General features: G+C 34.4%; 1 protein-coding gene across 1 annotated transcript in view; it reads left to right on the top strand.

Annotated features, from left to right (window-relative positions):
• EIF4E (eukaryotic translation initiation factor 4E) overlaps positions 1 to 22,592 on the top strand; it is a 38,012-nt gene that overhangs the window by 1,740 nt on the left and 13,680 nt on the right. The window contains exon 2 of the mRNA XM_063107727.1: positions 19,779 to 19,885. Within this exon, the coding sequence (XP_062963797.1) occupies positions 19,779 to 19,885 (107 nt within the window). The remainder of the gene's footprint in view (positions 1 to 19,778; positions 19,886 to 22,592) is intronic.

The raw sequence follows: 22,592 nt of genomic DNA, 5'->3' as shown, positions 1-22,592 counted from the left end.
GGTCGCCGGCCGGACCTGCATTTCACACGCGCCTGTCTTCCATTCATTCTTCGTTTCGGCGCAATGCGCACGCCTCTAAGAATGCGAACGGCTCTTGATCCATCTGTTTTTCCGTGTCTTTACCTTCTGGAAGATTTCAAAGACGTAGTTTGTTGGAAATAGAAATTTAACTTTTAAAATTACTTTTCCATTTGATTTTTTTCTCTTTATCCATGCTACAGGCTTTCCTCTCAATTTAGGCACCGTTTTAAACTTAACTAGAGCAAGCTGATACTAGGGCAGAAGGGTCGTAGGAGAGTATCTTTGTCATAGTTTGGGTTTGTCGGCACTTACTGAAATTTCTGGACCTGTGTTGCCATTTTAGGAATGACACACCTAAGTGACAATGCCTTGGGTGCTTAATGGAGTATATTAGCAATCAGAAAACCTTTGATACTTTGGAAGCAGTTCTAGATGTTGGTTGGCAGATGTTTTTTGTTTTTTCATGGTAGCTTGTGGTCTGGGGAATGGTTTACCAATTTGCTTTGACTTTTAAAGACTTTTATAACTATTTCAAAAACTTACCTATAGACTACAAAATGGCTTATTTTCGTTACACTCATGTAAACTATTCTTACCTCGTTGCCACAATTAAAGTCAGCTTTTCTGCTTGATTACTTGTTCTTTTATTGGCACCAGTTTTCATTTATGTTCCTGGGAATTAGGTTGACTGCAAAAACTGTCTCTTAAGTTATTATACAATTAACGGACTTCAGAACATTAATGTTACATTTCATTAATGAAGAATAAATATGTAAAATTTAAATTTAAAACTCTTGATGGTTTCTGATGTCCACTTTTGACTGGATCTGCTCCCCACTGTACCACTGTAAGTAAAAAGCATGACAGCTGATAATAGGGGCAAGGCTAAAAATCCCTAAATAGTAAAACAATCATATATTCTGTAAAGTTTCAGTAACATTTGGGTTCCTTGGGTTTTGCAAAGCTGTGCAGTTTTGTTTCAATAGCACAGAACTACAAGGCGATGAAGGACGGTTTTGAGTCAGTAAATATTTATAGCCCCTGATATATTTAGGACATTGTTACCAAATATTCTTTAGGATACAAAGTTATACAAGATGTGATTCTATTCCTTGGTCAGTGTAAACTCTTAAAGAGCTTAATTCCCAGTGATGTGGTTAGCAATACAGTATTTGTTCTAGTACTGACCTGTGGAGATTTGGATAGTGCATTTAAATTTGGGGAATAGGGAAACCTGAAAACCTAGTGTGTGAAGGTGGAAACTGAAAGTATAGTAGTTTGAGGATGATGACAGTTTTTTTTGTTGTTTTTTTTTTAAAGATGACCGGTAAGAGGATCTCAGCCTTTGGCTTAGTGTTGTCAGCACCATGCTCAGCCAGTGAGCCAACCGGCCATCCCTATATACGATCCGAACCCGTGGTCTTGGTGTTATCAGCACCGCACTCTCCCGAGTGAGCCACAGGCCGGCCCGACAGTTTTTAATACTTGGATTTTGGGAGTGGGGTGGGGTGGGGGCTGGGAAGCAACTGATTAGTATTGGATTGCAGTTGTGGTACCCCTAGTGAAGCCTGCAGAAATCATACCTGTTCATTGCTACTTTGAGCAGCCTGTGAGTTTCCTTAATACTTGTCTGTTGTGCATAATCATAGCACTTAAAGAGCCATGGTTTTTTCCTGCTTATCCCACCTTTCATAGGCATTTGGACAATATTTCTGTATGGAAATTGCATATAATGTCAGTCATTTTCAATTTGATGTTGTCGTGTGGCTTTTTCTTAATTGTGTGTATGAGTTGTTACGCTGAGATGGCTTACAGACAAATTTGTTGAGAAGCTGGAAAGGGAAAATTAAGGGAAGCATTTTACCTCTTTACAGGTAGCATGGCAAAATTTTTAAGATTGGGACAAACAATATTCTCCTGTTATCCTGTTGGCATTTGAATCGTGACTAGGTCAAAATTAGACTTGATACTAGTCAGTGAAGATGGCAAGACAGTTTCCCCAGGCTATCTTACCTTCAGTGGGTCATGTTTCTTTGTAACTTTATTTGATTCTGCATTCTTCATTATTGGACTGTTGTTGTTGTGTTTTTGTTTTTTTCTTTGACCTGTTCTTTTCAAGATAAGAGATTAATTTTCATTTCTTTAGTTATACTGAATTATATAATTCTACTTGTTTTTACATTGCATCTCTTGAATTTTTTAACTGTACATTAATTTCATATATGAATCAACTTGGACAGTCAGCTTATCTAATGTTTCTTTTTTTATAGTTTAGAAACATGCTTTGTATTACAAAGAGTTTATTAAGCACAAATAAGGCTTACGTACATATTGATTAATACATATTGTGTTATATAATTCAGCGTATTTGTTAGTGAAAAACTGACCAGCAATCCTTGTAAATCAGTATTTTTTTTTTATGTTTTTGCTTTAATGAAAGAACTTAATATATCAAAGTTCATTAATAAACCAAATAAGATTTGTTCTGGTGTTTATATTCCAAATTTCATTTCACTTTCTACTCTGAGTTAATATCCGTAATTATTTGACATAGAGAAATCAAATGTAGACACAGACACAGTTTACACACTGACCTTGCAGAGAATAATATGCAAGATGTAAGCTTAATCCAATTTGGACAGAAAATTGTAGGCAAAAAATATTTTTGTAAACCATTCTGTTTAATTTAAAGAAGGTTAAGAATGTAATATAAGTACCAGCAGTCCTAGACTTAACAAAAGACCTGTGAAATAGTTGTTCTAGCAATAGTACTTTTTTTTACTTTTCCTTCCTGCTACCACTGGAAATTTCCTTAATCTTTTGGTGCCTATCTTTGCATCATCTTTGTCATAGAGGCTTTTATGAGAAGTGGAAATGAGCATAGGTTATGGTCTCATTTTAATGTCTGTGCAACCTTGAAGACTGACATTTCTAAATCTAGCTGAAAAATGATAAGGTATCTTACAGTAATTTTGATTTTTAAATGCAGTATTCAAAGATGACAATTTGTCAGTTGTGAAGAACTAAATAAATACTCCGTGAATGTGTTGCATGCAGGTATATCCATGTATGGAAATTCACATAGCTGCCCTTTGATTATCAATTCTTGGTCATTAGCAAGAAATGCAAAGCCTTTGATCCATGACCCTCTAATATTCTTCCCATTTCTATCCCTACCATAAAAATCACTAGTGTTCCTTCAGAAGTCCCTAGTCGTATCCGTAGAAAAAAACCCAGAAAGGGTCATTTTTGTATCTAAAATATTGGTAGTCATTACTAGGTACTTTCTAGAACCTGAGAATGTGGTCAGAAACACAAGGTTTTTTTCCCAGTTGGAATTTTTGATACATTATTCCATGGAAACAAGGGGAAGATAAAACGTAATCACACTGTGTTGGGTAATCACACTGTGTTGGGTTTCTGTGGAATCGTGACAAATCTAACCAGCATTGGATTTCCAGGGATACGGATTTGTTGTAGTTCTAAGCAACTAACTAAAAAAAAAAAAGACTTTTTAAACATAACCTGTTTGTAAAAGCCATTTCTAATGTAGACAGATCTTTATTTTTTAATAATTGTTAATTGTTAACACATAGCACTTACTATATGTCAGGCACTACACGAAATGCTATATGTATATATATATTCATTTTTGTTTAATCCTTACAGAAGTCCTATGAGGTAGGTGGTATTGTTATTTCACAGATGAGGAAACCATGGCACAGAGGAAACATGGTAACTTTGTGTGAGTAATTTGCCCCAAAATCACATAGCTAATAAGTGGTGAGGTGGAGTTCAAACTAAAACAGCCAAATTGCAGAGTATGTGTTCTTAACCATGACATTGTCTTTCCAATAGGCATGCAGTGTGCTTTTCTTGGGTGACTTTAGAAGAGGAGATTAATTTTGATAAGCTCACTTAGTATTTTGCTATAGCTGTGAAGTAAAATGTGTAGACGTTTGTTTTTAGGCCCTAGTGCAGTACAATGTTGTATGACAAAAGTGTAGAATCCTAAGAAAATAGCATCTTGGTGTCTGAATCTGAGGACTAAACAAGCCGTTATACTGATCATATTTTAGTAAGTGGTCTAGAACTTTATGGGTATATTTCTGAAGAAAGCACATGGCCACTTCCCTTCTACCACTTTCTCATTTGATTTCTGGCATTTGCCAATGGGAATGATTTGTCACTTAAAGTATTTTGCTAGTGAAACAATTTTAGTAAGTTTTTTAAAAATTTGAGAATGTGGAATTTAGACTAAATTATCTTAGTACTTTTAGTAATTTTGCTGAAAGGTCTGGCAAATAATAAAATAGTTGTTTTGTCAGCTAAATTGCACATTTACATGTTTTTATTGTATATTTTAAGCTCATTACTACAAACTGCTATATAGAAATTCATTATAATTCTTTATGTGCTCTGCTTATTACAGTGACAGTCAATAAGGTTTTAATATTTTTGTAAACATATTAGTATTGATATGAAAAACTATTATGGGACAGTAGCCTGTGTAGCCACAAAGTGTGGTAACTTCAAGTTACTAAGGTGAGAAAATTTGACGTTTTAATGGAAAGATGAAATGTACATGTTTTTCTTGGTTTTTTTTCTAATTAATAAAATGGATATTTTTATAGGTGAGGAATTCATATTTCAAGTGATTGTTTTCCCCCCTACCAAGGCCACATAGTTCCTAAGTGAGAGAGCTGGAACTCAAACCCAGGTCTAAAGCATTGTTACTCTCCTGTTCAAAAAAAGAAGCTAAAATTCAAAACTAAGAAGTCCAATGCTACCTTCAGTAAAACTCGTCTGTTAGGGATAAAATTGATGCAGGGTCATCATTATACACAAATAAGTTAAGTGTAAAGTCATATCTCTGAAAGGATTTACCAGATAGCTTACGGATGGTGGGATTTGGAGTGATTTTTTTTTTTTTTGAACTTGTACACTTTATTTTTTATCATGTTTTGGATTGTAAAATCTCATTTGGATTTTGGTTTATAGATAAGGGCATTTAGCTTTTATTTATTTTTATATATTTTTTTCCTTGAATTACTTGTACATGCTTGTGGTCCAGAATTCAAATGGATCCCTTTAGCAGTCTGGTGACATCTGTGGCCCCATTCTCAGAATGTTTTAAAATTCATTAAAGATCGTAGGATTACAAAGGAAACCCATTATACTGAAGTACAATAAGGATCGAGTTAACTTGAAACATTAAAGACACTGTCTGGCATAGACTAAATCCTATCTTTTATTAACATGAAAAACCTATTTCCTACCTATCTCCTCCAGCCACCTAGTTTCCCTTTCCAAATCACACACTGTTACCAGTTTTTTCAGAGTCCTTCTAGAAAAGGGCCAGCTGTCCAAGAGAACTTTCTGTGATGATGAAACTGTTCTATTGTGCTGTCCAGTATAGTAGCCACTAGCCCTATGTGGCAGCAGAACACTTGAAAATGTGGCTAGTGCAACCAAGGGAATGAATTCTAAACATTATTTAATTTTAATAACTTTAATTAGCTACATGTAGCTGTTGGCTACCAAATTGCACAGTAGGGCTTTAGAATCTAACATACTCTGATGAATACAAACACATATTTATGTATTGTATTTAGCTTAAGTTTGTAAGGTACAACTGGATATGTCCAGTTTGAATAAATTATTGTTTAATTTTATCCTAGAAAACCTTCTCTCTGTGTTTTAAACTTTGCAAAATAATTATTTGGTCTTGTATGGAATTAAAATTGTCCTATGGGTTAATTATTTTTTTTCTGTTTTTTAATGTGTGTGTACTTTACATTGTTTAAGACTTAAATTTTGTACAACAGTATATACAGTGAAGTCTCCTTCTCAAACTGATTCCCTATCCAGGCAGATCACCTCTAGAGGCAGCTAGCATTGTCACTTCTTTATCATTCCATAGAGATTTATATATACACAAGCAAATATGATATATATTCTTTAAAAAAAATAAATGATAATCAGCTGTATGCATTATTCTGGCACGTATGTTTTTCACTCAGTAATATGTCTTGTAGACCATTATGTACCAATACATAAAGCTTTTGCTTTTTTTTCCTGGTGATATGTATTACATGGTATGGTTTTAAAATAATTATTTCTGTGTTGGTCAACATTTAGGTTATAACCATTTGCTATTTCAGATGTTGCCTTTTACCTATATCGTTTCATCCATGAGGTAGTATATCTTAAAGGTAAATGTTTTAGCATCAGAATGAAAATTTTAAAACTCTACTAATCGAATAAAGCACTTCTATAGCTGTAGTTGGCTGTTAGACTACAATTTTTTTTTGAGCTCCCCACCTTTTCTGAAATAGTGAAGTATTTATATATAGAAACAAAGTATAAAGTGTGTGCCTAAATTTTAGAGTGCAGGTTCACTATCTCTTATCTGAAATGCTTGGACAATGAGTGTTTTGGATTTTGGATTTTTTTGGATTTTGAAATATTGACAGAACACATAACCGGTTGAGCATCCCTAATCCAAAAATCTGAAATCCACAGTGCTGCAAATGAGCATTTCATTTGAATGTTATGTCGGCATTCAAAAAGTTTTGGATTTTGGATTAGGGATGCTCAACTTGTAATAACCTGAAGACCCTGTGCCCATCACCTAGCATATTGTTAGTGCCTCACCTTTTTTCATTCTCCATTATTAGATTCTTATTTCTTTGGGTCCTCCCCCATCTTCTATCCTCACTTTTGTGTTAATCATCACCCCCCCCTTTTTTAACAGTAATCTCTCCAATGTGTGTATTTTTAAGCTATGTGTTATTTAGTTTTAGAAAAATGGAAAACCTAAATGATGTATAAGGAGAGGACAGTATTGCTACTGTTGGATGAAGGCTCCTGGGAGAAGATAATCTGAACACAGTTTCTGGCTTATAGTTTGGCTTCAGCTTCCTGGAATTTCTATTAGAGCGCCTCTTGGGGAAACCAGCAGGCAAGATCATGAACCTGTCCTGGGAACACAGAACTTTACAGTTATTTGGTGGGGCTGTGGTGTGGGCCAGGCAGAGAACCTTCAGTAGGAGGGTGATCTCTGGGAGTAGGCTGCTCTATATACCTTGTTTTAAGATTGGATTAAATCAGATTCTTCTGTTGTAAAATTCTTAGCTGCTTTAGGGAGCAGGGCACAGAGGAGAGAAAAGGAACTTAATTAATACACATGGTCAAACTGAGTTAAGTGTAGATAAAAGTCTGGGTCAGACCACCACAGCATTCGGTGTTTTTCAGAAAGGTAGACTTAGAGGCATCTTGGTCATAACAGTCATCAGATCACATTGCTCCAGTCACATTTGCCTGATTGACATTGCTCCAATCTGGATTTTTTCTCTCTGTATCTGGTGTACATCTGTTTTTCTTGGATCTCCTTTTACTGTGTTCCTGATTGCCTCTCATGTGGCTATATTGCACCCCTTCATTTGCTGTGCCCTTTGTCTGCCTTTTGCTTGGTTTCTTGTCTTGCTTCAGTGGATCTCATCTCCAGTAGTTTTTTGATAAAAGGTACTTAGAGTTAAAGATTTTTGAGAGCTTGAATATTAAGCAGTGTCATACTCATAGTTTGTCTGGATATAAAATTATTTTCTTCAGAATTTTGAAGTCATTGTTTCATGATCAGCTTCTCTTGTAGCTATTGATAAGTCTGAAATTATTTTGATGGCTTTTTTTTTTTTTTTTTTTAATGTGAACAGTTCCCCTTTCATCCCCACTCTCTGGAAATTTGCAAACTCTTCTCTCCATTTCACAGAGGCGTACCTTAGTGTAAGTGTTTTTATCCATTAAGCTTGGTACTTAGTGGGCTTTTTTAATTTGGCAACTTATATCCATCACTTCTTACAGATTTATTAGTGAGTTTCCTCTTTTTTCTCTTCTCTTTGAAACAGTTACTCAGATATTGGATCTCTTGGACTAGTTCTCTGGGAAATCTTACTTATTTTCCAAGCTTTTATGTTTTATTTTTAATTTCTAGGTGTTTTCTCTCCCTCTCCTTCCCCCCCTCTCCCTGCCTTCCCCCATTTCCTCTCTCTCCCTTTTTTGTCTTCAGAATGTTCACTTTTATAGCTTCCTATAATTGTTATATGCATGCAAAACCTTAACCTATCTTTTTGAGGATATATATAGAGAGAGAGAGAGAGAGAGAGAGAGACATGTTTTTCAAAGGCATTTTCTTTTCCCTGTTTCCTCCAAGTTGCTTATTTTCTTTTTCTTTTTGAACTCATGGCAGCAGTCCTACTGACTTGGAGTAGTGGAGGGGACTGACGGATCTAACTGCTTCCTAAACAGCTTTCACTGTATTCTTTTTGATTTACCACCCACTTTGTTCACTCACAGATCTAAAGTTGCTGCCAGCTACTGACTCTAAGGATCCTGCTGTATACATTGATCAGTACCACTTGTCCATCTATATTCTAGCTTCTCTCTCCCCTTTTTTCCCCCTGCTCTCCCTATACTTGCATGCATGTTGGGTTTTGGCGGGGGTGTGTGTGTGTGTGTGTGTGTGTGTGTGTGTGTGTGTGTGTGTGTTTGTTTTTCTTATTCTTCTTAAATTCCCTTACTGTAGTTTCAGGGAGATTTTGGTAGGGAGCAACATTAAATAACATTCATTTATTCAAACATTTGAGTGCCTGTTTTGTGCCAGGTGCTTAACCCAGCTTTCCTTTAAGTTACTGAATTACTGAACAGGAAAAAAATAATGTTTACATTTTAAAAGTAACTTATTGTTTCATTCCAATTATAGAATACAGTGTTAGTTTTTCTATAATATTGGCAAAAAGTGCCAGGAATAATAAACCTAGCAAGTAATTTCCAGCATTCATGTGCCTGAGTGCAAGTGCCTTCCACAGGGGCTCAGGAATTATGAAACTAACAAGTAATTTGCAGGATTCATAAATAAAAGGTATACAACTGTACTAAGGACTTTAATGTAATGTAATGTAAGAGGACTTTAATAAATGAAGAATCAATCAAAGCTTGCTTTTGAAAAAGATTTAATATTGGAAAGATGTTCATTCTTCCTGAATTTAAAACCTAAATTCAGTGTAAATTGAAACAAAATGCCAGGATGTTCCAGGAGGTGGGGTACTATACTTTATGCTGGAGTCTGAAGATTTTGGCCTGCTAGCTAAGAATGGCTTTTACATTTTAAAGGGTTGTAAAAAGAACCAAAACGAAGAAGAATAAATGATAGATTACCAGCCTAAAATCTGGCCCTTTATAGAAAAGAGTTTGCCAACCATTTCTTTATAAAATGATGTGAAGTTTATTTTGAAATATAAACAAATGAAAATTGGCAGTACATTTTTGAAAAGGAAGAGAAAGGGGAAGGGGGAACAGAACTTGTGCCTTACCATGAGGAAAAACATTATTAAACAATGATAACTTTTTAAAATGTGATATTGTTGGAGAAGTGGACTGGCACATCACTGGGACACACTGAGCAGTCCAGAAGTAGACCAAGGGATATATTTGGACTTCACTATAATTTTGTTATAATAAATTTGGAACGTTTAGATTAGTGTGAATACAATAAAAAATCTAATCCCAACAACTAGGTGTTCTCTGGTAATATATTTTGGTTCACTTGTTTGTGGACTTTTTTTCCCCTTACCTTTTCCCTCTTTGTGTCTTTTTCTTTTTTTCCTTTTAAATACTTTTTTTTTTTTTTTTTTAGAGCAGTTTTAGGTTCACAGCAAAATTGAGCAGAAAGTACAGAGCTTCCCCATTATCAACATCCTGCACCAAAGTGGGACATTTATTTGTTAACAATTGATGAAACTACATTGACTCATCATTGTCACCCAAAGTCCATACTTTACATTAGGGTTCACTCTTGGTGTGGTGTTGTACATTGTATGGGGTTTGACAAATGTATATGACATGTATCTAACATTATAGTATCATACAGGATAGTTTCACTGCTGTAAAAATCCTCTCTATTCTGCCTGTTTAAAATCTCCCCTGCATCTCTTTTGCCTTTTCCAGAATGTCATATAGTTGGAAATATACAGTATGTATCTTCTTCAGATTGACTTCTTTCACTTAGTAATATGCATTTAAGTTTCCTCCATGTCTTTTTGTGGCTTGATAGCTGATTTCTTTTTAATACTGAATATTCCATTATCAGGATGTACTGCAGTTTATTTAGGACTTCTCAAAAGTGCTCTAAATGAAGGTGTTAATTGTTTACGTGGGTCTGTAATCTGCAAGTCCAGTTTCCTTATTAAAGCTACAGTTTACATTGAAATTTTAACTTTTGACTTTCAACATTATTGAACTTTTAAAAAACACATGGAATTTAAAGAGTTCAACTGCCCATTTGTTTAAACTGACTTAAAGATTGAATTTCTTAAAAAAACAAAATTTAATTAGTATTATTAAATTTTAGTTATGCTTTTGAAAGTTTTAAAAGTTATAAACTTAAGCAGCCGTTGAAGTTTTCTTTAAAAGGTTTGCCTTTCAAATTTTTATTATAAAGATTTAAAGAATAATTAAAATAGAAATTACTCTGTTACCACAGTCAACATGGTTTTATGCAGTGAAAATGCTTGTCCTAATGTTGTTTTAGTGTTATTGATGTATTTTGAAGCATTTTTACTTTTGTATAATGTTCAACTTATGTAAATATTTCTATAGTTATTTTTAAATATGAATTTTCTGGTAGCATTTGGTTTAAATGGTGGTGACATTTAAATTTTATTGTTAGCCTTGTTATCTTTCTAGGTCACATTCACACATCTGTTATTTCTTGTCTCTGTCATCACTCACCCCCCACCACTCCAATCTGAATTTGTAATCTTGATCTAAGGATAAGGTGTGCAGAGTAATTTGGTTGATAGATATTAGTGCTCCCTTAAAAGTTAGTTTATTTTAAAGTGTAATAAAGTGTCTACGAGTCCTTTTAGTAATTAAAAATGCTTCTAAATTTTAAAATTGTGTATTAGAAGATCAGAAATTCAGTTGTGGGCTGTAAGGATTTTTAAAAAATTGACAAAATGGGGCTGGCCCCGTGGCTCCCGACGTGGCTCACTCGGGAGAGTGCGGCGCTGGTAGCGCCGACTCTGCGGGTTCGGATCCTATATGGGGGTGGCCGGTGCGCACGCTGGCTGAGCGTGGCGCAGGCAACACCGTGCTGAGAGTTGCGATCCCCTTACCGGTCAGGGGGAAAAAAAAAAAATAGTGACAAAATGTTAAGCTTGCTGACTATCCGGACGTATAAATATTTGGCTGTAGCCTAATAAGCTCAATCAACTCTGTTCACTTATGAATCAAGTGCTAGTCGTTAATTTTGATCAGGTAATTGTATTATTGTTATTTAAATAGATGAAACAGCTTTTTTTTTTTTTTTTTTTTTTTGGTGGCTGGCTGGTACGGGGATCCAAACCCTGGACCTTGGTGTTATCAACACTACACTAACCTATTGAGCTAGGTGGCCAGCCCTTGAAGTATTTTTAGACACAACAAAATTTGTACAAATTATCACAGCTCTTCCTCAGTACCCCAGCTACCAGTATTTTTTATTATTGTTTCAATCATTTTAATATTCTGAAAAGAATATTAAAAGTACTGTCTTTTGAAGCAAAATTGATACATGGGGTCTCAGAGTCCTGAACTTTTTGAAGTTCATGGAAAGAATGGTATTACCTTCCAATTCTATTTTTCATGAACTTTTTGAAGTACCCTCTTATATACTGTTAGAGTTATGCTGCCTGGAAAGAATGGACCTTGGTAACCATTTTGGGGCACGTTTGAGAGTGAATTGTGGGTTCTAGTAATAATTATTTTCAAAACAACAAACATAAAACTAGGACATATGATAACCCTAGCCATAAACCCCGATAGTCCTGGATTTAAAGGTACATTGTAGCTAGGATGCATTAACTTTCTGAGGCTTAAGTTTGTCTGGAGAGTGGAGAAAATAGTAGTTTCACAGAATTGTGAAGATTGAATACATTGAGATAATGTGTAATTTATAGAGATAATGTATATAAAAATATGTAGCACACCGCCTGCTTAGTAAATGTTACCTATCAAGTAAAAGCTCATAGTTTGGATGAGGTGTGAGGGTTGGTGTTACTGTTTGTAACTAATTTGTGACTAATGTGCCTAACTTAGACAGTTCCTTTCTTTCTCTAGCCCCATTTGATCTGTTTTATTTTGATGCTTGATTTCAATGTTCTTTATACCATTCCTTGATAATAGTTCAGCTCACTGCCACATTCTAGCCATTCATTAATTTATTGAGGCCAACAGTATGGGGAATAAGGCCAAAGGGTTTGATGCCTTCATTACAGAAAAGGGGAAATAGGGTATCTGGGGGTACCTTTAGAAGTAGGGTAAGTGAGCTACCCTCAGTGGCATGTTACTTTAAAATGACTTTATAGTGTCATTGATCACTGTTGCTCTGGGGAGAAAAGGTGATTCCTTCTACTTTATATCTAGAAGCATCAGATACAAATAATTTAGGGAATACAGGAAAGTGATATACAGTTGGCCTTCCATATCTGCAGGTTCTGCATCGTGGATTCAGCCAACCTCCAATCGAAAATGTAGTTAGGCCTGCCTGCAGTGGTGGTGTCTATACTGAACATGTACAGATCTTTTGTCATTATTCCCTAAACAGTACAATATAAGAACTATTATTTACATAGCATTTACATTGTATTAGTTATAAATAATCTAGAGATGATTTAAAGTATATGGGAGGATTTGCATAAGTTAAACGCAATTATTATGCAATTTTATATCAGGAACTTGAGCATCCTTGGATTTTGGTATCTGAGGGGGCCTGGAACCAGTCTCCTGCAGATACTGAAAACAAAACCTTTTTTTTTTTTTGCTTTCTAAAACAAATCAAATAGCATATCCAACACAGCGTGTGGCCATACAGTTTGCCTTGAATAAAATATTTGGAGAATAAGAAGCCAAGCAACGGTATAGTTACGATTTTTAGCCACTCTTTTTAAAGTAATATTTATTTTGTGTTTCTCATGTAGCAGACAATTTAAATAGTTTTTATTTATTAATTCATTTAATCCCCACAATAATCCTATGAGGTAAGAGCTAGTATGCCCATTTTAAGATGAGGTAACTGAGGCCCAGGTAGGTTAAGTTACTTGCTCAAACTTGTACAGCTGTGAATGGCAGAGCTGGGATTCCAACCTGGGTAGTATGGCTCCTAGAGTTTGTGATCTGAACTGGTACATCTCATACTTTGGTGGTGGTGGTGGGGGGGGGGGGGGATAAATAAATAAATAAATAAATAAATAAATAAATAAATATTTTAGAACAACTTCCAAATTAATACTTTTGTAAAAGGATAAAGATAAGATGAAAAAATGCATATAAAATATAAGTTTGAATTTGATTAGTTTCAGCTGACGTAAAATTGTCAAATTGCTATAACATTTTCTAAATGTTTACTTGCCATTTCTATACTTAACCTCACTGTAGACTGTGATCAGTTTGTGGACCAGCAGTTGTCTGTTGACCACACTTTGAGTTATTGGTTCAAAAACCCTTATTTGTACCAGGGGAACTATTGATTTTTATATATTTCAGATTAAGGGTTAGGTAATATCACTTAACCTGGAAAAAAAATCCTGGAAGTGTCTAGGAATAACTATTTGTTTAATGAAGGTAATAGAGGATACAAATTGGTGTCCTGAGGAGGAAGGCTCATTATTTCTAGAAGAGATATGTGTGTTTGGCTTGAGAGCTGATGACAAATCTTGAATGTTCAAAACCATGAAAAAGTACACGATGATTTTGGAATTTAAGCAATACAGATTTGAACATAGAAGAATCTAAGATTTAGTCAGATTTATTAGAGAAAACACTACAGAAATGATGCTAGATCTGGAAAGTATGTAGCTTTACGATATTGGGATTGTCTCATTAAAGTTAGTATTATGCCTGATAACTTGTACTCATCTTTGCAGAATGTAGTAAAAAGGTACCTAAGATTCTGTGCAGCTAATTGTTAGACTTGTCAAACCCCTGATGGACTTTTTTTCTTCCTCTTCAACCTTTTCTTCTGTTGCTGTGGCAGCATACTGAGCCTGGGACCGCTAAACTATAATACTGAACATTTTTATTTCAACCTCATAAATTCAGCAAATCTAAAATCAGGTTTAATACTTTGCGTTAAACTGGTTGTCTTTTTCTATTCCCTTAGTTGTCATCTATATGTAGTCTTTTTGACCTGCCAGTTAATGGCTTCTGTTGCCCACAGATGAAAGGTATGCTTTCAGATGGCCTTTGAGGCCTTTCACAATCTCACCCCCACCTCCCATTCTAGCTTTATCTTTGTTTACGTGAACCCTCTCTTTCACCCACACTGGTTACCATCTTCCAGATAAAAATAGCACCATCCCATGGCTTTGCTCTTTCTCACTTTTCTGCCCCCCTGAAATGTGTTATACAATGGTTTTTCAAAGGCAGGGTATCTTTTAGGTTAAAATGTGTTTGATTACTTTGAGAGTAGCCGTAATCTGTTAAATTAGCCTTTAATTTTTTTGTCCAGCTAATTTTTAAACCTAGAATTTTGGTAAAACATGGACAGGTAAGATGTAATTTCCAGTGAAATTTGCTCATTAGAAGACCACCAGCCTGAGAGAGCAAGGAAAGCGATGTTGTAGGCCTTTGTAGTAAAGAGTTTTGTTTTTAAACTGAATGCAAATTTAGAACTATTTTACTGTCTGTGCTCTACAGGAAGCAACCTTGGAATATGTTTGTATGTCTTAAAATAGAACTTTCTCTTTGAAATCTATTTTTCAACTTCCGTACAGATTAATATGATAATCACATTTCCTTTACTTGCTTATTTGCCTGTCTTTTATAATTAAAAAATACCTGATTGGGATAACTTTTAAAATGTATCTCATGAAAACACCTGTTACAGAGTTTTCAGGGAAAAGTTTGTGAAGTTGATGGTACAAGCCCTGCTGCACCTATTTTGTGGTTCATGCTAAGTCCCAGATGCCTCTGTTATATTAGCTTTATGAAGAATTTTAAGAGGGAGTTCAATTTTTAAATATTTAATTTTATTTTAAAATTTAGTTTATATTAAACATACTTAGTAAATTAAAACAAATTATGAATAATTTGGAGATTTGCCATAGCTAATTGAAGTTTATGTTTAACTGTGGAGTAACCTGAAAGAATTTTTGTTAAAGTTCTTTTAAGAATGAAATATATTTCTTTGTTCTGATTTGTCATAGTTCCATTATTATAAATCATTTTTTGATTGAGGAATTTAATACAGCATGTCCCCTTTTCATTGTATATAATGCAATAGATTCAAAAAGTCTGTTAGACTCTGTGGGGAATTAGACTTTACGCATAGAATTGGACCATCCCCAAAGAACAAGCCTGAAAGTTTTAAGTAACATCCCATATGGATATTATGTTTTGTTTTATCTAAGTTAAATATAAGAAAGGAAAAACATCTTGGTTATTTGAATTGAGATTAAGAGATTTTATAACAAATAATAAGTTGAAGTAACAGAAAATGATTTCATAATTAGGTATGTCTCTACTCATTCTCTTAAACGGCTTGTCCCCCTTTACAATAATTTACAAGATATTGCAAAATGAAGAAGCTTAAAGGATGAATGGTTAGTACTAAGCTTTTTGGTTTAAATTGCTGCTGATTAAGAATGGATTGAGATAAGTAGATCACAAAATATAACCTAAATGAGAAAATTTTTGCCAAGAAGGTATTTCCTTTTATATATGTTTTGAAATATTAATGCCCTCATAAGTAATTTTCATCAGGAAGTAATTTCTAAATTTTATTGTTAGATTTGGTCCATGCCACATGAATGAGTGTTTTGATAGCATATTTGAGTATTTCGTGTTTTATATTTGAAACTTGGCTATTAAAACCATCCTACTTTATTAAAAAGATTTGAGAAATTCATATAAGTTAAAAAAATTGAACATGAGTCTAGTAAATTGTAGATAGTAACTTAAGAGACTAAAAGAGAAGCATCAATATGTGCATGAATTTAAAAATTTTTTCAAATACTGGAAAGATGATTGTATATGGCCAGTAAACAATTTTTATGATATTTCAGAGCATTTATCTTAAAATCAGATATGTTTATATAATATTAAAAGTGAGGGCTTGCCAGTTACCTCCATTGGTTAGAGCATGGTGTTGTAACACCAAGGTCAAGGGTTCAGACCCCCCCCCCCCGCCAGCCACCAAAAAATAAATAAAGTGAAAAACAAAAGATTTTAAATTAGTATCTTACTGATTCATACTCTACACACATGGAGTAGCTATTTTTATTTTAGTTATAGGAAAAGTACAAAATAGTGTGTGTTAATATAAAGATTACATCTTCTATTACTTAAAGAAGGACTTTTAGTTTAATTCAAAAGAATGCTTTTTTTAAGTCTAGGAATTGAACACATTTTTTTCCTGAATGATTATCTGCTATTAGTTCTTATCTGTCCAAAGATTTGATACCATCTTAGTCTGCCACCATTCTCCTAACAATAAAAAGAGTGGAATAATAGAGAAGAAGGGAAAGTACTAAACAAGTTAGAGGTGACATTTTATACCCCGTGAAACTTGTAATTACTCATACAGTAATTACTTCATTGTTTTTTATGTGCTGCTGAGGTAAAATGTTTAAATGTTGTGATAGTGTGGTTTATAATGAGGATTTTGAGTTGAGGAGTAAATTCAAGAGAATTTATAGTACTACTTAACTTTGGGAGGAAGTGTTCTTTTACTGGCATACCCAGCCTCAAACCCACATATACTGGACCTTTGGATGGGACCATTATTATTTTGAATCCCACAGGACATCAATATTATTGCACCTTTAAACTGTTAATAGTCTGTACTTCCTGTCTGTTTGTTTGGGTTTTTTTGTTTTGTTTTGTTTTGCATCTCCATCCTCCCATCTGGGATATGTTCCTTCCAGGCTGAAGATTTCCCTTACTTTGGATCCACTGGAGGGCAGGGGGTGAGGATGTGGGGTGGTGGTGGTGTGTCTGTTGGTCTGAGACTGTCTTTATTTCTTTTGTTTTTGAAGAATATTTTTTTGTAGGCATCAAATTCTAAGAAGAAAGTTTTTTCTTTCAGCACTAAGATATCATTTTGTTGTCTTATGGCTTTCATCGATTTTGTTGAGAAGTTAGCTGTTATTCCTGTTGTTTCCAAGAAAATTGCTTGTGTGTGTGTTTTCTGAGTGCATTTAATATTGCCTCTTCATCTTTGGTTTTCATAAGTGTTATTCTGGTGTGCCCAGATGTAGTTTTGTTTGCATTTATACTGCTTTAGAGTTTTCTGACCTGCTTGAACTTGTGACTTAAGTTTTTGATCAGATTGGTAAATTTTTGGTCTACTTCTTTATGTTTTGCTTCTGTCCCATTATCTCTCATCTTGTCCTTGAACCTTTTAACCATCTTCTACATTTCTTAAAGGCTTTTTCCCTCCTTCTCTGTGCTTCAGTTTGAGTATTTTCTTTTGACCTGTCTTTGAGTTCACTAATCCTGCATTCTTCTGAGTTCAGTCTGTTACTCATTCAATGAGTTCTTAATTTCAGATATTGTTGTTGGCAGTTTAAGAGTGTCTATTTGATTACAATTCCTTTTTCAAATATTCCCAATATTTTCATTTATTTTCCTCATCTTTTTTTTTATATTTTGCCATGGTAATCATAGTTATTAAGTCTTCGCTGCCTCCGTTGTCTGGATCATTTCTGGGTGTCCTTCCATGGACATTTTAATCTTTTGATTGTTAGTCACTTTTAAAAATTCTTTGCATGCCTAGTAATGTTTGATTGCTAGATATTGTAGATAATATTAATAGAAGCTCAGGATTATATTATCTTCCTATGAAGAGTGTAGAGTTTGGTTCTTGGAGACAGTTAACTTATAGGTAGATTACCTTCATCTTGTCAAGGCTTGGTTTTAGGATTTGTTAGACAGGTATATTTCAGTTTTGCCTTACTCATAAGGCTTACACCTTACTCCTAAGAGCATGATCCTTATTGCTAGGTTATGTCCTTTCTATGATTTCGTCTGAAAGCTGAAGGTTTTCCCTCACTTTGGCTGGGTCTGAACCAGTTTCCCTAATTCTGAAGTTTTGACTCAGCTGTTCTCTGCTAGGCCACCCAGAGTTGCACTCTGAACATGCCAGATTAGGATTTAGCCCAGCACCTCTGAGGCATTTTTACGTAGAATTTGGGGGCTTCTCTGCAGCTCATTTTTCTCTGGTTCCCTGTCCCCCAAAGCCCACCTTCCTTGACAGTTCTAAGTCTGTTCCCTGTTTTCTGTATCCATTGAGACTTCCACTGTCTGGAGAACATGATTAATTTTAAGATAGAGTGTGGGGTAGGAAATAGCATTCAGTGATTATCATCCGTTGGAAAATTTAAATTGATGAGAAAATGCTGGTTAAAATGGTGATTTTAAGGCATTGACTATTGTATGTAAACTTTAGGGCCTAAACTATTTTATGTAAACATTTAAATTTATTCAGTTGAGTAATCAAGCCAATAAATTCCTACTGGGTTAAGCACTGTGTTATTGGTAATTCAGTTGTGAGCAAAATTAAGACGGCCTCTGTTCTGAGTGACTTTATAGGCTAGTAGAAAGAAGTTCCTGCACAGGTTATATGTTGATAAGAAAAAAACAAATTTTTAAAAATGAATACTTATCACCTATCCAGTCTGAGGTCTTTCAGATCATATATATCTGATTTACATATCTTATGTTAACATATATCTCTGTTGTTTTGCTGGTTCAATTTAAATCGAATACCCAGACACTTGTTGCAATGCCCTTTTTTTTCTATCAGCTTTTGTTTCAGCTTCTGGTGCCTTTCCTTGGCTATGTGTTTTGTTGATATCAATTTATAATAGTTACATGAAGGAATTTAAGATAGGTGTTTACCTATCTTAAATTATTATCCCCAGGCTCCTTTTCTTATATTTTTAGATGATATTAATTATGCCTAGCCTACAAAAAGATTTAAGTTCAAGCCAATGTCCACCTTTGCTTGGGGCACGTTGAAAATGTCAAGTTGCTGAACTTTTAAATTACCATAGAGTAAACAGTATGACAGGAAGGCAAAGACCTGTTTATCTTTGGCTTTGTCCAAAGCTTTTTTTGTCATTGTAATACCATTATTATACTCTTCAAACTTTAGTTTTCATCCCCCCCACCCGACTATTGCCATATAGAGTACTTTAATATGATGGTATGTTAAGAAAGATAGCTGATTTTCCCAACTTGTTGCATAGTCTATAACAGTCTTCCTGATATTAAAGAAATGTGCAAGTGGGGGGATACCTGTGTATATAATTGTTATATTTTTAAATTTGAGAAACCCCTTGCTCTTAATGAAGAGATACTAGAATGGAGAGTCTGGTTCTATTCTTATAGGTTGGTATTTGGTCTGTTTTATGTAATCATCTGCTTTTAATTTCTTCTTAAAGATATATTATCAGCAATATTAGTTCAAATTTGTTTAGGGGCTGGCCCGTGGCTCACTCGGGAGAGTACCGTGCTGATAACACCAAGGCCCTGAGTTCGGATCCCATATAGGGATGGCCGGTTTGCTCACTGGCTGAGCGTGGTGCTGACAACACCAAGTCAAGGGTTAAGATCCCCTTACCGGTCATCTTTAAAAAAAAAAAAAATTTTGTTTAGAATATTGCTATCATAGGTATGTTAAGAAATTTAAAATAATGTTTTATATTATTTTTCACTAGGAAACCAACCCTACTCCTAATCCCCCGCCTACAGAAGAAGAGAAAACAGAATCTAATCAGGAGGTTGCTAACCCAGAACACTATATTAAACATCCTCTACAGAACAGGTAAAGCTTTTTGACACCTTGGTTTTCTCACTTAGGCAGTAACATAAATGGTATGAACAGGGTGAACAAAGCATGTTTGAAGGGCAAGGTTAGATGAGACTAGTTTTAGATGTGCTATGGTTTTGGGTTCCATTTTCGCTTGGATGACCAATGACTAGCAAGCAGTTTTGTGGTTTTTTGTGGGGGGGTGCAGCTGAACTTGTGACTTTGGTAGTATAAGGCTGCGCTTCAACCAACAGAGCTAACTGGCCAGCCCTATAGCAAGCAGTTTTATGTGTGAGTCTTGAGCTCAGAAAGAACTCGGCAAGAGATTGGTTTGAAATTCATCAGTATATTGGTGGTAATTGAAACAACAGTAGTAAATTAGTTCTCTTAAGGAAAAGCGAACTTGACTCAGGACAAATGTCTGGAATACCAGCATGTAGGGTGTTTTTGTTGGTGGAGAATGCTTGTGAAGGATATAGAGATAAGCTAGGACAGGGTGGTCATGGAAGCTGAAAAAATAGTTTGTTCTAGGGAGGGAGGGAGGTTTTGGTGATGGGGAGCATTAATCAGCTACAATGTATATCGACAAAATAAAATTAAAAAAAAAAAAAATTAAATAAATTGTAAAAAAAAAAAAATAAAAAAAAAATAAAGTTCCTGCTCTATTGTAAAAAAAAAAAAAATAAATAAAAAAATAAAAATAAAAATAAATTAAAAAAAAAAAAAAAAAAAAAAAAAAAATAGTTTGTTCTAAGAAAAGGGTGGTCAACAACTCATGTGCCAAAATGTCAAAGAAAACAAGGTCTCAAAATATCCATCAGATTGAACAATAAAAAAAGTTCTTGCTGACTTAGAAAGTTTTTTAGTAGAGTGTAGATGATAGAAAAAGAGACTGGAGCAGTTTGAAGAGTGTATAGGACATATACCAATGTATACAGCAGGAACAGGTAATTTGAAGTTGGGCTGAGAAATTGAAAGGAGAGCTAGGGGATGTGGAGTCTGGAGGTTGGTTTTGTATTTAAGAAACAGACAAATTAGGAGAGGAAAAAGAGGCAAGATTAAGATGACTTAAGTTTTCATAGTTAACAATGTAGTAGGAAGTTGAGTTCATTACATGATTTTTTTCCAACTCCATCCACTCTTTCCCAGTATGTTTGTGTATTTACTTATTGTTATTCTGGGTTATACAATGGATATTAACTTGAATTCACTGAAGGTTGATTTGTAGGAATAAAAAGGCAGCTTATAACATTGTAAGAATCTAGAGAAAAGTAAATTGGAATTAACCTCTGAAGATCTTAAAATATTTCAATTCTTTTTATTGTCTTTCTTTTCATTTACTTTTCCAGGGCAGACCTTTTACTTTATTTACTTAAAAGAGCCCACAGGCCTGTTCATAATTTAGTTTCATTTATCTAAAAAATATATTTTCCCTTTATGGCCTTAGTATTTTTATCTTTCCTTCATTATCATGGTAGACCAACTGAAATAATATAACTATGCTTTATGCAGTTTTCTCCTCAGAGACCCTGTGGTTCAGTTTATCCTTCAGTGAGGAACAAGTTAGTTTTTTAGACAATGGGGATTGTCAGCTAATGTGACGTTAAAAGTCAAATAGTTCATAAAAGGTAAAATCCTTCCTCAGGAAAGCATTGTACAAAATGTATTAAGTTGAACAATTGATTTAGTAGCAGTTTCATATAGTTCAACTTAATAGTACCACCAAAACCCTTAAGAGATTTTTTTTGTCATTTCAGTGATACCTCATAAAAAAGCTAAAACTCTGTATAACTTCTAGCTGTCTGTGAACATGGTTCTTAGAGTTGCTGTTATAGTGGGGAGAAGTAATGAAGGCATATATCCCCTCACAGCTCGGATGAAATCTGAGAAGAGAATCCTGAAAGTGTCATCATAGGATTTAATCAATTTGTTTACTGATGACACTTTAAACAAATTGATTAAATCCTAAAACGAAGTCTCTGGGGACTTCAGTTTCCCAATAAATTCCACTTTTTATGTAAAATAATTTGGAAGAATATAATAAAGTGCTTTATGACTCAAGTTTTGATAGTTTCTGTATTATTTTCATTACTACTGCAGAATTTATTATGCTTTATTTTTAAAAAACCCATAATTATTATAAGAAAGATTAAATGAACAGAGTACAAGTATATAAAGTAAAAGTTCTTTGCCTTCTCAAATATCCTCGCCCGATTTTACTTTTCTCCACTTCCCATAGTAGTTAGCATTAAGTTTGGTTTGTATTATTCCATACCTTTTAAATGCACATATGTATACTTTTTTTATGCAAATAACCTTACTGTTGATTTTTTTTGTTTGTTTGTATGTGCAGATTTGGCCTCATTGTTTTAAACTACTACCTTGTATTATGTGAATATACAGTCATGTATTTTATCAGGCTCACAATAATGGGTGTGTAGGTTTTTCCCCCCTATTCACAAGCAGTGCTGCAGTTTACATCCTTTTGTATTTATACACTTGTATGAATATTTATAGGGTGAAATTTCAGATTTCCTAGGAGGAAGACTACCCTTTAACCACCTTTGCCAATACTGCCAAATTACTCTCCTTTATCAGCTTATATTCTTTAATGGTTTGAGAGTTCCTTGTTTCTACATCCTTCCCCAACTGGTGTCATCATCTTTTAAGTTGTTGCCAGTTAGATTGGTCCTAGTCTGATTTGTGAAAACAATGTCTTATT

The sequence above is a fragment of the Cynocephalus volans genome, chromosome 9 (assembly GCF_027409185.1).
Source record: "Cynocephalus volans isolate mCynVol1 chromosome 9, mCynVol1.pri, whole genome shotgun sequence".
NCBI classification, from domain to species: domain Eukaryota; kingdom Metazoa; phylum Chordata; class Mammalia; order Dermoptera; family Cynocephalidae; genus Cynocephalus; species Cynocephalus volans.
Note: the sequence above shows the minus strand (reverse complement) of the source record. Positions and strands in the feature narration are given on the sequence as shown.